The following is a 19,848-nucleotide window of genomic DNA, read 5'->3' as shown; positions in this document are numbered from 1 at the left end:
TTAGCCGTGGTCACCTGACAGGAGAGGGTGCATCAGTCTGGCTTTCATAGAGTCAGCCCACTGTTCCCACCAAACGGAACTGAGAGGGAGAAGAGACAAAGTCAGGGCAGGCTGGTAGCCTGAGAAAGATAACTGGTCAAAGTCTGTGACAGAGCCCCAGGAAGACCTAACAGATGTCCAGGTAGGCAGTGATGGAGCTGGAGCCCTGACATCTACCTGGAATACCATTAGAGCTTTAGACTGCCCACCCATGGACCTCTCCTGCTCACCAAGCATGCTCACAGACCACAACCTCAGAGCAGGAGAGTAGATAGAGCCCACGCCTCTCCCCAACCTGGTCCAGAGGCCCCCATGGAACTCAGAGCTCACATTACCCTATAGATAAGAATTCTGATCCACAAGCACTGCCTCACAAAATTCTTGTCTGAATCCAAGAATCACAGTAGATTGATATGTGTTAGTCGACTTATTCTCAGGGAAAAGTAGAAAATAAACATTACTGGGAATTCCCTGGTGGTCCAGTGGTTAAGAATCTGCCTGCCAATTCAGGGGACAAGGGTTTGATCCCTTGTCTGGGAAGATCCCACATGCCAGGGAGCAACTAAGTTCATGTGTGACACAACTACTGAGCCTGTGAGTTAGAGCTCGCAAGCTGCAACTACTGAGCCCACATGCCACCACTTACGAAAGCCATGCTTTGCAAGGAAGAGTAGCCCCTGCTCATAGCAACCAGAGAAAACCCATGCAGTGATGAAGACCCAGTGCAGCCAAAAATTAATAAATAAAATAATCAAAAAATAAATAAGTTAATAATAAAAATAAAATAAATGTTACTGAACTTTGCCAGTGATCACTGATCTGTTGTATTGCTCACTTCAATGCTCTTTTATGACGCTCAGCATCCTAAGATTCTGGCTATTTCCTGATTTAGTTGGACTAAACTTGCAAACACATGTTCTAAGTCCTATGAATGTTCACTATCAAGCTTTGTCAAGCCACCTGGTTTCCCAATGGACTGATGTAATCCATGCTTGTTCACATCTTATAGGAAATGAACCCCTTTTTCTCACCTTTTTTTTTTCAGTGATATCTCTTCCACTGCATTTCAAATGAGGACATTTACTCTGCACATCAAAAGAGTGTGTGTGTCCTGAGAAGCAGGGCACCACTTGGCAAGAGATGGCAACAATTTTGCCTTCATTTAAGACACAGTCCTATATTTCATTTAAATAAAATCCTTTTAGAGTGTATTTTACAGTTCTGAGTACTGTAATTTATTTGGTTAGTTTCAAACAGAAATCTAATTTAGCCATGGAAGCAAACACTCATCAATAAATGTTAATGTGAAACATATCACCAGGTGAAAGGGACTTGATCTGCTGCTGCAAGATCAGGCCACATGGAAAGAATAGGGAGGTAGGAGACCTCTAGGAGCAAAGACCAGCCCCCAGCTAACAGCCTGCAGGGCCGCAGTCCTACACCCACAAGGAAGTAAGTGGGCATGTATACAGAAGAGTCAGCAAGGAAATTCTAACTGCTACCATCTGAAAGGCCTGCTTGCAAGGCTGGCCCATTCCCAAGATTCATGATAAGGGTGGCTCACTGTGCCTAATGTTTTTAAAGTAACTAAAAATATAACATAATTATCAAGTAGTAAGACTGCTGTCAATGCCAGTTGTGTACAATGGGCCCAGAGTAGGAGGTTAATTCACTTAACCCATGATAATGAATGCTGAAGATGCAAGGATAAGCCCCTTTCCTAAAGGAACTGAAAATGCTAAGACAGGAGAAACACCTACACTAGACCTTCAAGGACCAAGGGCTACAAGCTGGAAAAAAGGGCTACTGAGAAGTACAGAGCAGAGAGCTCAAGAAAGGCAACCTGCCAGAAGATAGAGTCCACTCATTCAATAATTCAGCAAACATTGACCAACTTTCTGCTCAGACTCAGGCACCATGAAGTGCTGGGGGCACAGGCAGGGTAGGCCAGGTCTCTATTTACACAAGTTCAGGAATGGGAGGCAGGCTACTTCACCAGTCTTTTCTGTGTGATACAATGCATAGGTCTGAGGGATCCTTCTGTCCTCACCTGTATGGTCTAGTATTAACAGTGTCACCATTCTTGACCCTACTTCCACAGGGCACTTGATCATTAAACAGACGGATAGAAGGTGATGTTTAGATGTGGTTCCCCTAGAACCCGATTCACTGAACAATAAGAATTTTCACTTTCTCAATCAAATAGAGTTGAAGGTGGCAAAAACATAAACCTTAATTCATACAACTAAGAATAAGCAGGCACCCTGAAGGCTCAGACAGGAAAGAATCTGCCTGCAATGCAGGAGATGAGGGTTTGATTTCTGGGTCAGGAAGATCCTCTGCAGAAAGGAATGGGTACCCACTCCAGTATTCTTGCCTGGGAAATCCCATGGACAGAGGAGCCTGGCAGGCTATAGTCCATGGGCTTCAAAGAGTTGCACATGACAGAGAGAATAAGCACAACCATTAGTTACCTAATTTTGAAAAATAATATGCAATTTTGAATAAATTTTCTTTTTATAAGTAGGTCCTTCATTTAACTTTAACTTATTCTTTAAAAAAAAAAAAACTTCTTTCATATTGGAGTATAGCCAATTAGCAATATTGTGATAGTTTCAGGTGGACAGCAAAGGGACTCAGCCATGGATATACATGTATCCTTTCTCCCCTAAACTGCCCTCCCATCCAGGCTGCCACATAATATTCAGCAAAATTCCCTGTGCTATACAGTTAAACATGCTTACTCTTAAATAATACCTTAGATCACCTGACCTGCCTCTTGAGAAATCTGTAAGTAGGTCAGGAAGCAACAGTTAGAACTAGACATGGAACAGCAGACTGGTTCCAAATAGGAAAAAGGTGTACATCAAGGCTGTATATTGTCACCCTGATTATTTAACTTATATGCAGAGTACATCATGAGAAACGCTGGGCTGGATGAAGCACAAGCTGGAATCAAGATTGCTGGGAGAAATATCAATAACCTCAGATATGCAGATGATACCACCCTTATGGCAGAAAGTGAAGAAGAACTAAAGGGCCTCTTGATGAAGTGAAAGTGGAGAGTGAAAAAGTTGGCTTAAAGTTCAACATTCAAAAAACTAAGATTATGGCATCCAGTCCCATCACTTCATGGCAAATAGATGGGGAAACAGTGACAGACTTCACTTTGGAAGGCTCTAAAATCACTACAAATGGTGACTGCAGCCATGAAAATAAAAGATGCTTGCTCCTTGGAAAAGTTATGACCAACCTAGACTGCATATTAAAAAGCAGAGACATTACTTTGCCAACAAAGGTCCATCTAGTCAAGGCTATGGTTTTTCCAGTAGTTATGTATAGATGTGAAAGTTGGACTATAAAGAAAGCAGAGTGCTGAAGAATTGATGCTTCTGAACTGTGGTGTTGGAGAAGACTCTTGAGAGTCCCTTGGACTGCAAGGAGATCCAACCAGTCCATCCTAAAGGAGATGAGTCCTGGGTGTTCATTGGGAAGACTGATGTTGAAGCTGAAACTCCAATATTTTGGCCACCTGATGAGAAGAGCTGACTCACTTGAAAAGACCCTGATGCTGGGAAAGATTGAAGGTGTGAGGATAAGGGGACAACAGAGGATGTGATGGTTGGATGCCATCACCAACTCAATGGACATGAGTTTGAGTAAACTCCAGAAGTTGGTGATGGACAGGGAGACCTGGTATGCTGCAGTCAATGAGGTTGCATAGAGTTGGACACGACTGAGTGACTGAACTGAACTGACTCTGGTTTGGACTTGGTGTTCTTAGAATTAGCACAACACCAAAATCACTGCAGATGGTGATTGCAGCCATGAAATTAAAGGACGCTTACTCCTTGGAAGAAAAGTTATGACCAACCTAGATAGCATATTCAAAAGCAGAGATATTACTTTGCCAACTAAGGTCCATCTAGTCAAGGCTATGGTTTTTCCTGTGGTCATGTATGGATGTGAGAGTTGGACTGTGAAGAAGGCTGAGCGCCGAAGAATTGATGCTTTTGAACTGTGGTGTTGGAGAAGACTCTTGAGAGTCCCTTGGACTGCAAGGAGATCCAACCAGTCCATTCTGAAGGAGATCAGCCCTGGGATTTCTCTGGAAGAAATGATGCTAAAGCTGAAACTCCAGTACTTTGGCCACCTCATGCGAAGAGTTAACTCATTGGAAAAGACTCTGATGCTGGGAGGGATTGGGGACAGGAGGAGAAGGGGACGACAGAGGATGAGATGGCTGGATGGCATCACTGACTCGATGGACAAGAGTTTGGGTGAACTCTGGGATTTGGTGATGGACAGGGAGGCCTGGCGTGCTGCAGTTCATGGGGTCACAAAGAGTCGGACACGACTGAGTGACTAAAGTAAACTGAATGGAATAACTGCTTCCAATTATATACATGGCAACTGCTTGTTTGGAAACTTTGTCAGGCAGCCCTAAAAGCACTCATAATTTCCTTCCCATTTTATTCTTTTAATTAGTGTTAGATAATTAACTAGTTCTTCTTGATTCAATTTACATCAACATTTACTGACAAACTTAATAATAAGTGCTCCAGAGACAAAAAAATTAAGTAGACCACAATCTATTAGGTCTTAACATATCATTAGTGTCTAAGGAAACTCAAACGAGGGCAATTTGTTACCCAACACATATTATCATTTTGTTGCCTATTAGCCTTACTGATAATAGGTTTTTAGCTGACATTTTTCCTCTTACCGCGACAATTCTGAAAAAAAATATTAAGTTACACAACATCCTTAGACTAAGTTAAATGAAAGACACACTGTATATTTTTTAATTGTGGTAAAATATATATAATATAACGTTTAGCCCTTAGACATTTTGAAATGCACAACTCTAGACATTAACATTCACACTGCTGTGCAACCATGACCACCACCCATTCCGAGAACTTTTCATCTTCTCAAACTGAAACCCTGTCCCCATTGAACACTAACAGTTCATTCCTTGCTCCCCCGAATTCCTAAATTACATTTTTAATAAAAAGAAAAAAAGTAATTTTGTCTCCATTTGACAAATCTTCAGGCCACACACCCCCACCCCGCCCATTGGTTGCCCCACCACCCAGTTGCAAACCCTGGGCGGATCTTTACAACAGCCTTCTTTGGAAGCTTTTCACTTGAAGCAAACTGTGATTTAAAGATATGAAACCCTAACTATGTAGTCAATTACATATATTTTAAAATTCCAAAAGTTAAGCAAACAAAACTTAATTCTTCTAAAAGGAGCATGAGCATATGATCAAAATAGAAACTATGTCCCTGATGTAAATTAAAGTAGTTATGATTCAAAGAATCCTAACCATATAGTGTCCATAAATTACAAGGAGCCACATGGTGCTCAGGGTCCTGTTGGAGAAGGAATTCAACACATGCCTCAAGAAGTCCTCCACAGAAAGACTCTCCATTACATCAATTTTCAAATGTTCTGAGTCTTTTAGAAATTTCGATTTATCAGAGGACACAGAAAAACATAAATATGCTTTAATTTAAAAAATGCTCAGGCAATACAAACTACTATGCCTGATATTAAAAAAAATAAAGTGAGCTGCATGTGATTTATTTAAACCTTAGACTACACACTGTTTAAAGAAATAATGGGAAGACATTTCCCTTACATTGTTTTACTTTTTACTTATTTCATAAATTATACACAACAGTATATTCGAAAATGTCACCTGTGCCTTACATTCAGTGGGAATATTTTTGAGTAATTTAGGAGGCTCTGTTTCTGTAGTTGACCTGATAGATGGGCAGCAAAATGTTGTACCTGGCATAGTTCATACTCTGACAGACTGCTTTTCAATAGATGCACATACCCAGATGCTTTCCTCTCGTCGATACTGCTTCCAGTTCCTCCCGCCATCACTGAACATCAGGAGGTAACTGGTCACCCAGTCGGAGCTCCCGTATCCTCCCTGGGTGGCCACAGCTGTGACCTCCATTCTCTCTCCAAGGTCAATCTGCAGCCACTGGTATTTATTTGACACAAGAGGAGACCAGCCACCAGCTCCTTTATGTGGGGAATAGAAAAAAGAAAAATGATAAAGATGGAGAAATTTTGAAATTTTTATTAACCTGGAAGAATAGTATCATAGATGAAATTTATAAAAATCATAGTTTCACATTCTTCCTTATATAATATATGTTATAATATAATATAATTATAAGATAATGTAATGCCTCATAATTACACACACTTATACAAACAAAAAATAAAAACACAAGTTAAGTGTAAATGAATGAAGCTTATATTAACTGGATTGTCCGTAACCCCTGACTCTTTGTGGTTTGGGGGTCCCACTAAGTGAAAGTGCTTAATATAACAGGTGGACAACAGGCCATCACATCAGTGCTTGGAACTAGTGTCTTTATTGGCTTTAATGCATGACTTGCCCTCTGTTGGCCATAAGGAAAATACCCAGACCATGACAGAACTAGAAAATCTTAATTTTGGATTCTTAACATGAGGAACTACAGTGTAGAGTACTGGGATAACAAAGATGGTTATGGTATAGCCCTGCACTCAAGGTGCTCACGGACTCATAATAGAGAGAATAACTTGAGAACAATTCAAAGAATAACTTGAAAGGCAACATGGGAGTGGTGAAGATGAAACTAATTTCTGTGCAGGGGAGTGAAGGTTCTGAACAGGCAGGAGGTAGGATGAATGAGAATCCAGAGGAGGCTAACGATAAGGAGTTTCTCACATATTGATAAAAATAGGTGCAGAGTAGAAATTACTGGGCTTTGTTTTTGCCAGTGCCTGTAAGAAACCAACGAATTACAGATTTCTGAGAATGTATTATTGGTTTATTTTGTTCTTCCATTTATTAGAAAGATGAGTTTTGAACTTGGGTTTAGATATCATATTATAATATGTTTTGTTCATTTAAATTATTATGCAATATAAAATCGGGAAATAGATCTGAAATGAAATCTAGAACTGATATTTTGCTAATTATCCATGTCTAGGAAACAATGTCATGTAAACAACCCCTAACATGAAAAAAGTAGCTTTAAAAGTTTTTTCCCATTATTCTTACACCTAATTTGAGACTCTCATAATAAAGCCTGATACTGTAGGCAACATTTATTATCTTCTTATTAAGGGCAGTTATTAACATCCACACCCTGTTTACTAAAACTGTTATGACTCAGTGCACATCAGGAGATGTGTGACATGGTTACAGGACAGCTCAAAGGGAAATGGAAGTGGGGTACTTACATCAGTGTGTGGAGCCGTCACCAGCAAGTCACCAGCAAGTGGGCACATCTATTGCTTCACTATGTCCTCTGTTAATTGCACTGCATGTATAACCCTTAGTTAAGTCTGAAGCTTACAGATTCTTTCTGTGACTTCCTCATTTCCTGTAGTAAATCTTTGTTCCAATATTATAAATTTTCTTCTCACTGTGTCCCAAGCACAATATCTTTTCCTTTGATCCAGAATTTTAAATATGCCACATTTTTGGTTGTTCTGTAATACATTTTTTAACTTTCTATGTTGAAATAATTTCAGATTTACCAAAGAGTTGCAAAGATGGGTAGGGAATTTCTGTCTCCTAATGTTAAGTTCTGACATCATCACAGCACTTTACTCAAACCTAAGCTATTTAACACTGGTACAAGGTTAAGGAAATGATCAACTTTATTTTGATGTCTCCAGTTTTTCTACTAACTCACTTTTCTGTTCCGATCCTGTGTTGCATTTAGTCACGGTGTCTCCTTAGAGTTCTACAGCCTGTGAAACTTTCTCAATCTTTCTTTGTCTTTAATTACAGGACTGATTGTCACCCAACACCTTCCTGCTACTTCTATTCATTTGTTCAAAGGTCCCAACTAGTATCTGATGAATGAGAAGTCCCTCTGAGTTCTAGCTGAGGGCTAACTAATAGTCCCAAGTAACATTACTTGGCAATTGCCTGTAATTTTGTAACCAAAATAAGTCAAATATTAGGTGTTGGCATTTAGCTGTCACTTTAACTTAGAGGTTCTATTTACAAATTTTTTTATGAATCCTTTTGAATCTCTGAGAAACTATTAAATGTCCTGTATTCTGACTTATATTAGTATCAGAGGATGTACTGATGATACACTTCTTAAAAAACTTCACAATCTTTCTGTGTCATCTTTAATCTCTTTTGAAGTCAGGAAGTAACATTAACATGTTATGAGTACCACATGTACAGAAGCACAACAGACCAAAAAGTATCAGCATGTTTCCAGCATGTTGCCTTGGGACCAGCCTCTCTCACAGATACATCTATATCTCTGTCAACCGGTTTTCAACATCTGCAGGTAATCGACCTTGAACACTTCATATCCCTTACCTGTGGTGAGGAGGTGCTACTGGTATGCAAATTAAGCTATTTGATTAAGTAGGAACTCTGCTAAAGTAATGAAACTGCAGAATCCCCCATGCCGTGGGGCAATTCATTTCAGTTAGATAACACAGCCACGGGGTAATCCCCAGATACCTGCTGGGTGATGATGTGAGTTACTGTGCTTTTGCTCACTCGCATAGTCCACAGAGGTGACTGCCTCTTTTTCTAATGACTGAAAAAAGTGAGAAATACACAAATATAACCTGAACACTGTTAGGGAGCACCAAGCAATCTAACTGACCAGTAGAGCTGAACCACTGTTCTGCAATAAACGAGATAAACGAGAGAAAATGAAGTAGCCAAAACTTCTCACAAGCATAGGATGTGCTAAGAACCCTCCCAGATGCTCCAAGTGTTACTTGACACACACCCTGCTAGTAAGACAGGTGATACAGTCTCTGCTTTGCAAAGAAGAAACAACCATTTTAGGTTCTGATGAGGGTGTTTTATTAAAGCTTAGCTCCCTTTTCATTCTCTACCCCTTCGAAGAACACATCTCTGTGATTTGTCAGTTGTTCAGCACTGTTTGTTTATTGATAGCCAGACTGTATTTAATATTGCTATACTGGCAGACATGGACTTCCCAGGTGGTTCGGTGGTGAAGAATCCACCTGCCAATGCAGGAGGCTCGAGTTCAATCCCTGGGTCTGGAAGATCCTCTGGAGAAGGAAATGGCAACCCACTCCAGCATTCTTGCCTGGGAAATCCCATGGACAGAGAAGCCTGGCAGGCTATAGTCCATGGGGTCCCAGAGAGTTGAACAAGATTCAGGGACTAAAATAGCAAACAATTGGCAGATATTTTGGAAGGTTTGTCTCCACTTATTCCTGTGTGACTTCTTCCCCCACCTTTGGTCGGCTCAGACACAGGCAGTGACTTGTGTCTTTGGAGGAGAGGAAAGGTTGAACAGGAAACTCTCAGCTGGGGCCTTAATTATCCTGGTCACTGACCACAAAGACAATGACCCCTGCTCCTGGTGACCATGGGGCATGAACTGTCATAAAGATTGTCAGCTTTGTGCTGAGAGGGAAATTACCCAGAGCTGAAAAAAAAAATAATTTCATGCCTTCCTCAACTTTCAACAAGATTCAGAGCAGAGAGATACCCAAGGGACCAATGTCAAATGGGTTAATTTGAAGTGAAGAGACCCACCCATCTCCAGGGCATCTATATGTCAAGTAAGTAAATGGCTAAATTGAAACTGTCACCAAGGAAAGTTTCCCTTTAAGATCTCCATTACATTGTCTCAAATGGATCTTATTAAGCTCTGTGTGTTTTTTTCCTCATTTAAATGCATCGTAATTCACAGAAGAGGCTTCCCTGGTGACTCAGATGGACCCGGGATTGATCTCTGGGTCATGAAGATTCCCTGGAGAAGGGAAGGACTACCCACTTCAGTGTTCTTGCCTGGAGAATTCCATGGACACAGGAGCCTGGTGGGCTATGGTTTTTCCAGTAGTCACATATGGATGTGAGAACTGGACCATAAGGAAGGCTGAGTGCCGAAGAATTGATGCCTCTGAATTGTGGTGCTGGAGAAGACCCTTGAGAGTCCCTTGGCCTGCAAGGAGATCAAACCAGTCAATCCTAAAGGAAATCAACCCTGAATAGTCATTGGAAGGACTGATGCTGAAGCTGAAGCTCCAATACTTTGGACAGCTGATGTGAAAAGCCAACTCACTGGAGAAGGCCCTAATGCTGGGAAAGACTGAAGGCAAAAGAATAAGGTGAAAGTAGAGTATGAGATGGTTGGATAGCATTACTGACTCAATGGACACGAATCTGAGCAAACTCCGGGTGATAGAGAAGGCAAGAAAGCCTGGCGTACTGCAGTCCATGGGATCATAAAGAGTCAGACACAATTTAACAACTGAACAACAGCAGCAAATTCACAGGAGACGTATTACTGATTCCAGGCGGGGCTGGGTGAGTAGGGAGAGGATGAGAGCAGCAGGAATGACAGATGTTCCAGGAAAGAGGGGCTGATGGGTGGGCAGGCTCTGGGGATGCTCTCTGACCTGCCTGCTCAGAGATCTCTGGGCTCTAAACACTGATGCTTTTGTCACAACCCAACCTACAGTGCTGAGGAAAATTTAAGCATATGCTCCAGCTCTGATTTCTTAAGAAGCAGTTTCAACTGTCTACATATACCATTCCTGACTATCAAGATGCAGAGAAAACACAGAAGCTTTGCCCCTGGGACCTGTCTAGGTAACCTCTGATCTCCTTTCTGCTGTACTCCCAGGAATCTGCTAGCAGCCTGAGCAGGAGCGAACAGACCGTTTTCCAAAAAGTGCATCCATAAAGGGGGGAGGGGCGGAGGGGACTCACACAGCAGCCCAGTAAAACACATTCCTGTACTAAATGCAAACATACTCTGTAATGGCTTTGTAAGAAGATAATTCAAAATAAAATTAAAAAGTGTATACTGGTTAATTTAAACGCCAGTAGTATTAAGAGGGGAAAAACACAGTGTGACTGTTCACCTGTGACTCCCTGAAGTTCTGTCTGAAACATCCCAAGGGACAACTTTCAATGCCTGTGGCATTTAACATTCACTGCTGCAGCTCTTTCTGCATAAAATAAAGAAATAGCCATTGCTACTGTGTGTTTGTTTTGCTTCTCATATACACTAATGTTAGGTAGGGAGTTAGGCATTAGCAACAAGGGATGGCCTAGCCTAAAGGGATGCAAGCTGATCTCTAAATCTCACCCCAGACATGCCCAGGAAAGCTCACAAATATGCTACAAAAATAACCACAGAGACTTTTCCAACTGCTGCACAAGCACTCAAGGCACATAATGGATACAAACTAACCACAGGGGCTTCTCCAGCTCCAGCACACAGTGCCCTTGATGCACAGATAAGTGACCTCAGGCAGCCAGGGGCCCATTCAGTTCAGGTCAGTTCAGTTCAGTCGCTCAGTCGTGTCCAACTCTTTGTGACCCCGTGAATCGCAGCACTCCAGGCCTCCCTGTCCATCATCAAATCCCAGAGTTCACTCAGACTCGCGTCCATCGAGTCCGTGATGCCATCCAGCCATCCTCTGTCGTCCCCTTCTCCTCCTGCCCCCAATCCATCCCAGCATCAGAGTCTTTTCCAATGAGTCAACTCTTCACATGAGGTGGCCAGAGTATTGGAGTTTCAGCTTTAGCATCATTCCTTCCAAAGAAATCCCAGGGCTGATCTCCTTCAGAATGGACTGGTTGGATCTCCTTGCAGTCCAAGGGACTCTCAAGAGTCTTCTCCAACACCACAGTGCAAAAGCATCAATTCTTTGGCACTCAGCCTTCTTCACAGTCCAACTCTCACATCCATACACGACCACAGGAAAAACCATAGCCTTGACCAGACGGACCTTAGTCGGCAAAGTAATGTCTCTGCTTTTGAATATGCTATCTAGGTTGGTCATAACTTTTCTTCCAAGGAGTAAGCGTCTTTTAATTTCATGGCTGCAGTCACCATCTGCAGTGATTTTGGGGCCCCAAAAAATAAAATCTGACACTGTTTCAACTGTTTCCCCATCTATTTCCCATGAAGTGATGGGACCGGATGCCATGATCTTCGTTTTCTGAATGTTGAGCTTTAAGCCAACTTTTTCACTCTCTTCTTTCACTTTCATCAAGAGGCTTTTTAGTTCCTCTTCACTTTCTGCCATAAGGGTGGTGGTTCATAAATATTCTATACATATACCCATTTGATTATAACAGACTAAATTATGGGAAAGTCATGTGCAATAAAGCCTACTGTTATGTAACTTGCAACTGTCAGCCAGCCTTGAGCATACATCTATTTGCATTCCTTTTCCTGATTGGTGGCTGGTACAAGCCCTACCTTGCACAAGGCAGAACCAAGAGGAGAAGATGGGAAGTATTAAAAAGGGAAAGTCGAGAGGGATCGTGGCCACTCCTTCAGGGTCAGGTACTCCCTCCTCTCAGGAGTGTACTATTCATTGTCTAATAAAAGATCTGTCTGCTTGAGCTGTAACTGAGCTGTAAACCAGTCTGTTGTTTCAAATTCTTGCCACAACAAGACAGGAGCCTGAGACATCCTGCCTGCATGAGCTGTAATTAGTCCATCCTTCCAAATCTTTGTAAACCAACCTGACACTCCTAACCAAGTGTTAGAAAACATACAGTAGAGAGACAATCAGAGTTGAGGTGATTTTTAGCTCTTCAGTTATTTGTTTGAATTTCTGTACTGACAAGACTATAAGATGATTTTGCTAATTTCTCATCTTAGAAATAAAATGAGAATTTCCCAGCAAGCCTCTAAGCCATGCAACCATGTAGTGCTTCACTATGACTGAATGACATGTATGACCAAGCTTATTTGTTCATCTCCTGTGAAATCTTCACATTTACCAAAGGTGCAGCTCTGAGATCTGATCTAATTCTATAAAAGCATCATTGTGCATCTTTCAGAGGGCCCCTGAGTTACTCAGAGTAATGGATCATTCGTGGGGTCATTCAGAATAGGCATCATTTCCCTCTGATGTGTAGAGAACAGCAGGGAATCCAGGATGTCCAGAAGGCCAGGAGGCCAGGCACTCTACTCCAAGGCCCCCACCACTTCCCACGGACTCACCATTACCTGAAGTCAATGGCTCCTTTTTCAATTAAATACAGTATAGGATCATGTCAGGGAAATAACCATGAGAACTAAATTATCCATCCATACTTGACTGCTCACTCAGCCAGAAGCCTCTGGGAAAAGTTCCATTGATGGTAAAAGTTATATTTTCTTTAGTGATGTTATTTAGCTGAATTCATTACACTTTGTAAGCACACTGTGAAAGCCTTGGATAAAAAGAGTATGTACCCACAACTTGTTATATAAAATAGAGTAGTAAAGTGAGACTGCAAAAAGGATGAGACCTAAGCATCACAAAATGCAAACACAACTGATATAGGAGCATTTGGGGGAGGGGGAGTTGGCATTCATCCCCAATCTGTCAAGGCGAAGCCCCTCCACTGGATTTCCTTGAAGAAAGCACAACAACAAGGGAGGAATCCATTGCAAAAATCACACTGTAGAGAGAACAAGGAACCCCTGAAATAACATCTTCCAGTCAGCAACTGATCCAGAAGCTCCTCATTATGTTCAGAGCAAAGGCAGGAGCATCTGACAAAAGGTTCCACTAAGATATTCCACCAGCCTTAATCACTGGCTATGGTCTTCCTGGACCAGTTTCTATGTCACCAGTTAAACTATCAATTCAGGGTTGCTCTGTGCTTTAACGTGGGACTCTTGTATCTTGAGCGATACTAGATGCCTCATGAACGGTTGCTAATTGAACCTCACCCCTTTGGCAGGGTTGAAGACCACCTCAACTGGGATGTCTTTCCTCATGACTCCAAAAAAGAAAAAAGGAATATCCCCACAAGAAGCAATGGAATTACATTGCATAAGTAAAGCAGTATGAGGTGATGGGACAAAACGTATCTTCATAGGGATGCCAGTATTAAAAGTGGAGTAAACAGTGACATCGTAGTGTATTCAGGATGGTGATCATTTACTCGCTAAGCCATGTCTGACTGTTGCAACTCCGTGAACTGTAGCCCACCAGGCTCCTCTGTCCATGGGATTTCGCAGGCAAGAATACTGGAGTGGGTGGCCATTGCCTCCTCCAGGGGATCTTCCTGATCCAGGAATTGAACCTGGGTCTCCTGCATTGCAAGCAGATTCTTTACTGACTAAGCCACTAGCCCTCATTCATCTCAAGGATACATACTGTTAAGTAAATAACTTTCATGAAAATTTCTGTATATTACACACAACATAAAAGTGAATTACTTTGGGGGAAAAAAAGAAGCTGAATTTGCTAGACAACTATTTTATAATTTGGATAGTGCTTAGAACAGCTTCTACATACCTTGGGGGAAGTTGCCAAGTACGTCATAGATAGTATTTACTCTTGGAAAAATACTATGGCAAAACTGTTGCCACCTTGAGATACTTACTGTGCAGATTATAAGCACAGACATAATTCTGCAAAGATAATCCATTGTGTTTTTCACTCCTCTCTCCAGCAAATCCTGTTAGCCAGTGATCACTATCCCCTTATGCCCTAGAGAAGCCAAGGAGGACAAAAACCAACTCAGAAAATAGGCAGCAGTACATGTGGTGTCTCCCTCTTTGTCAGAAAGAAGAGATGGAAGCCCAGAGGACTATGGGAAAGAGGGGAAATGGAGGAAGGTTAAAAGGTGGTGGGAGAAGTGACTCAGACACCTTGTTCAGGAATGAAGTTCCAGGGGGATAAAGAAAGTGAGAGGCATAAACAAGCAGAAGAGAGGCTTTCTTGGGGCCCATTTGGAATTTGGGGCGATCACCTTGTAGGGGCTCTGCAGTCATTACTAACAGTTTCCAACAATTTCTGGTTTTCTCCCTTCCAGGCACAAGGAGGATTGCACTTCCATGCCCCCTGGTGGTTGAGAGGGGCTATGTGACCACCTCTGGCCAACAAGCTGAGTGGAAGCAATAGGTCACTTCTGGATAGGACAAAACCATTCAAAGGATTCCCTGCCCCACTCCATCCCCCACATAGTGACCCAGAATTCCCCACAGGCCACCAAAATGGGGCATAGAAGTTAAATGAGAGTCTGACTGAATCTGAACAGGTTAACTTGACAAAGACAAATTAAATCTGTAATCAAGGTAACTCAGGCTGGAAACCAAATGAGACTCAAGGTCAGGCTTCAGGGAGGCAAGGAGTGACACCAGACAGATTCCTGAAGGGACAGTGACTTATTCCCTGGGAACATGATCTTACCAAGAGGTATATCTGCCACAGGTTTCAGGAATGGGTGCCCAGTAATCCCCAGTGTTAAGAGCAGACAAACGTCCCTCAGCAGATAACAAGGAGCTGAGACCCCAACATGGGGCACCCCTCCCACTGTTCAGCTCCATGAGGACAGAAGCCCATCTGCAGACCCAAACACAGTCTCAGAAAGAAGTAGGAGCAAAGAAATCTGAGCATCCCTGGAAGATGTTCTTCTGTTCAAAAGAGGCTATGAATCCAAAAGAGACTGAAGATTATTATTATTTTGGGGGTAGTTCTATAATTTGGGCTACATGATAGACAGAAATGACAACATTGTCTCCCTGGAGGTTGCTGACGACACTGAAAACATGCTTGGTTTGTTCTGGTTTGTGTCATCTAGTGCCTTAGGCTTTATGGGGGTACACTGAAGACTCTAGATCTTGAAAAGGACCATGGAAAAATCAGAAAAGATGAGTTCTGTGCAATTCCATATGACAACTCTATGGCCCAGTCTGCACAAACTCTGGGATTTGATGGTTTCTCCTCCCACATGCTGCTAACATGCATTTTATTATTTTATTTATTTGTTTGGCCTTGCTCCATGGCATGCGAGATCTTGGTTCCCTGACCAGGGACTGAACCTAAGTCCCCTGTATTGGAAGCGTGAGTCAACAACTGGATCCCAAGGAAGTCCCTACAGTCATGCACTTTAGAGGAGCTGTGATTTAATGAAGTTACATGGTTGTCAGGACAGTGCTGCCCAGGCCTTAGTATGTGGGTATACTTTACAGATGCTGTTACACTGGCTTATTCATTGCACTCAACAACCACAGTGCATCTGCAGAATCACTTGTTTAAAAAATTATAATAACAACAGCAAAAAATGGTGGCTTCAAGAAAAATGTGTATTGGGCTTAACTGGTCTAAAAACTTTTATAAGCACTGACAAACAGAATGCAAACTCTGACATCCAGAGGCAACAATTTCCCAGTATATTCATATATCTATAAAAATTTGATTCACAAGCTCTTTTATGGCAATTTGAATTGCTCAGACTAGTATTTGGGAATAAAAGATAGGAATATTTGAGAACTATGATTCTATGAAAAAATATGCAGGGAAAGTTAATTATTATAAGATTTGCATCAGAAATTTTTGATGTAATATTCTGATTTATACCAGGAATTGACATACTTTTAGACATTTTAAATTATTATTCACTCTTCCCATTTTTTTTAACTTTGTCATAACAAAGAGTGAGTTTTATATCATATCTTATTTGGGATACTGCAGAATCCAAATAATCAGACATTGCAGGTTATAAGAAAATGTTCACTGTCTAATGCCCAGGTCTAAGCATTTTCTCCTAATGTAATCATACATCTTTATTTTCTGCTAAAACCTATTGCATTAACTTGTACTAGTAAATGTACTTCCTAACTTGAAAAACATGTATCTTAAAACTGAGAATAGTTCTAAAATGCTTAGTCATTCACTGTGTTGGAACTTTAGAAAAAATCTTTCTTGGCTCCACCAAAATATATGTCTATTTTGAGGAAATGGGATCAATGTCTCAGTATGAGAAAGGTGAAGAATTACAAAGAGAAAAGAAAACATCCAGTCATTTCAGCTTGTTTCCATCTACTTTCTGTTGGCAATACACAATACAGCAATCTGAAATGTCATTTTTGATCGAGTTAAATTTGAAGCAATCTCATTTGCACTGTCATGACGAGTGGCTTGCTGCAGTAGAGTGCATGAATTTCAGCATCTGGGCCATGAATAGAGTGGTTCCTCTTTCTGCGAATAATGGTTTATGCAAGCATTTTGGAAAAACAAAAAAGAACATGATACCATGCAGGGCCCTATGGGGCTCCTGGGCACAACTTTCTATGTCCCTCATTTCTTTGATTACTGGAAACAGCCTTCATTCAGCCTCTATGACCTCCCCTCAGTTCCAATGGGCAGATTCATGCAGTTGTTCATTAGGGAAGGGAGGGATGTGAGACCAGGAAGAAACAGTCAAGAGCAGCCTTTGGACAAAGACGTTCCCCCATCAATGGATATACACAACAATATCTTTGAGCTATTTCGCAGATATTGAAGCTGCCTCAAGGTGGGAGAAGTTAACGATTAATGACAGTATGCTGCCCACAAGTCTGGAGACCTCAGGCCAATTGGACCTGAAGGTTGACTCCATTTACCTCACCACCAAACCATCAGAAGAGCATCCATGAGCTGATCACATCCTCTTTGAACAACTGCTATAAAAACTTTCATTATCTTTCCAAAGTGTGGACACATGATTTTAAAAGCATTAATCCCACTGCGGCCCTCTTTGCCTGGCAAGGTAATAAAGATATCCTTTACCACTTCACCCCAAACTCTTGAGAGAGTCATTTCCTAGGCAGGTTGATAAGAAGTCTAGGGGTTCCCAAGGGGAGAGGGGTCTGGAATTCTCAAGGAAGAAGAAAGGACAAACTTTTTTTCCCTCTACATTCCTTAGGATTATATAACAATAATGTATCCTTCCTGAGGACAGTCTCTGGATTAAACCTTCTGGCTAATCCTGTTATCTTAAAATGTAAATTATGTGAGTAGGTGTGGTGAGGTCTTTACGGCCTCCAGACATTCTCTGGATTCATTGGAGAGTATATACCTCCATTGCTAACACTAGCAAGCAGGTACTCTTTCTACCCCCTTCTGATGTCTATGTCAGAAGATTTCTCTAACTCCTTTATACTTTAATAAAACCTTATTACACAAAAGCTCTGAGCCATCAAGCCTCATCTCTGACCCCGGATTGAATTCTTCTCCTCCGGAAGCCAAGAATCCCAGTATCTTTGCGTGATTCAACAACAGCCTTTCACTCTACCTCTTAGATTCAATTCAGGACCAGTATACAGAGAAACTGAGCTATTGGCCTCAAACAAAATATGTGTATGCTGCTGTGCTTAGTCATTCAGTTGTGTCCAACTCTTTGGGACTTCATGGACTACAGCCTGCCAGTCTTCTGTCCATGGGGATTCTCCAGCCAAGAATGATACAGGAAGCACACTGACTGAAACTGCCCATCCTGGCCAGACACCACAGTAAACATTTGCATAAGTTATTTTACAACAGAAGGTCCTGGTAAGGAACACAGAACTAATAAGCCACCACCAACAGGAAGAGTTTGGGAAAGGTCAAAAGGTGACACCATGTGTCCAACCACCTCCCAGAATCCTTCTTGCTGGCATCCATCTTGGCTGAGCAATGAGTGTGCCACCCTGAAGGACTCTGAGTCAGAATGATTGGCCAAAGACAACCTGGAAACTAATCCCATCACCATAAAACCGGAGGCTGCAAGCCATGTGACAGCAGTTCTCCCGGGTTCCCTTAACCTACTGCTCTCTACCCGGGCACCCCTTCCCGATAAAATCTCCTTGCTTTATCAATCAGCACATGTGTCTCTTTGGACAATTTAATTCTGAGTGTTAGACAAGAGCCCACTTTCGGGCTCTGGAAGGAGTCCCCCTTCTGCAACAAGAATGCTGGAGTAGGTTGCTATGCCCTCCTCTAGGGGAATCTTCCCAACCCAGGGATCAAACCCAGGTCTCCTGCATTGCAGGCAGATTCTTTACCATCTGAGCCATCAGGGAAGCCCAAGAATACTCGAGTGGGTAGCCTATCCCCTTCTCCAAGGGATCTTTCCAATTCAGGAATTGAATTGGGATCTCCTGCATTGTAGGTGGATTCTTTATCAGCTGAGCCACCAGGGAAGCCCAAAGGTGTGTATACTTTCTTCTGCTGCTGCTGCCACTAAGTTGCTTCAGTCATGTCGGACTCTGTGTAACCCCATAGGCAGCAGCCCACCAGGCTCCCGCGTCCCTGGGATTCTCCAGGCAAGAACACTGGAGTGGGTTGCCATTTCCTTCTCCAATGCATGAAAGTGAAAAGTGAAAGTGAAGTCACTCAGTCATGTCCGACTCCTAGTGACCCCATGGACTGCAGCCCACCAGGCTCCTCTGTCCATGGGATTTTCCAGGCAAGAGTACTGGAGTGGGTTGCCATTGCCTTCTCTGATACTTCCTTCTCATCAACTTCAATTAGCTTCTGGTCAGAAGCACACATTTCACTATCACACCTGTGTTTACAGATCACATGATTAAAGAGAACACAGCGATGTTGGAATCTGAAATGCTACAGAGCCAGTCTGAGGAGAAACAATAATTGTAAAAACAAAAGGCTATTTTTATATGCAAGATACAGAATGAAAGTCCAGCATGGTTTACCCTAAGATAGTCTTTGGTTTGGTTTTGTTTTTTTAACTTTCGTCTGGAAAAACTTGGATAAACTGGATAAAGTTTCCTTAGGAGATTTTTTAGATGAAAAAAAACCAAGTCATATTGCAACATTCTTATTTAGAATATACAGATTTCAGCAATCTTATTTTTATGAGAAATATTTGGTAACATAATTCTAGGAAATATCAACTTAATATTAATGGAAACAAAAGCAGCCAATATGATTAGACTCTCTGCTTGGGTTCTGCCTGTCCCTGGAAACACGTGGATCTACCCTGACTTCTCTGCTCATCCCTCTCAATATCCTTCACAGACCTCTTTTTTCTATTTATTGTAAAGCCT

The 19,848-nt window shown here is 41.9% G+C and overlaps 1 protein-coding gene across 1 annotated transcript in view; it reads right to left on the bottom strand.

Moving 5' to 3' along the window:
* LOC102177239 (contactin-associated protein-like 3) overlaps positions 1-19,848 on the bottom strand; it is a 233,095-nt gene that overhangs the window by 166,394 nt on the left and 46,853 nt on the right. Inside the window, exon 3 of the mRNA XM_013966094.2 lies at positions 5,889-6,082. Within this exon, the coding sequence (XP_013821548.2) occupies positions 5,889-6,082 (194 nt within the window). The remainder of the gene's footprint in view (positions 1-5,888; positions 6,083-19,848) is intronic.

Source organism: Capra hircus, chromosome 8 (assembly GCF_001704415.2).
Source record: "Capra hircus breed San Clemente chromosome 8, ASM170441v1, whole genome shotgun sequence".
Classification (NCBI taxonomy): domain Eukaryota; kingdom Metazoa; phylum Chordata; class Mammalia; order Artiodactyla; family Bovidae; genus Capra; species Capra hircus.
Note: the sequence above shows the minus strand (reverse complement) of the source record. Positions and strands in the feature narration are given on the sequence as shown.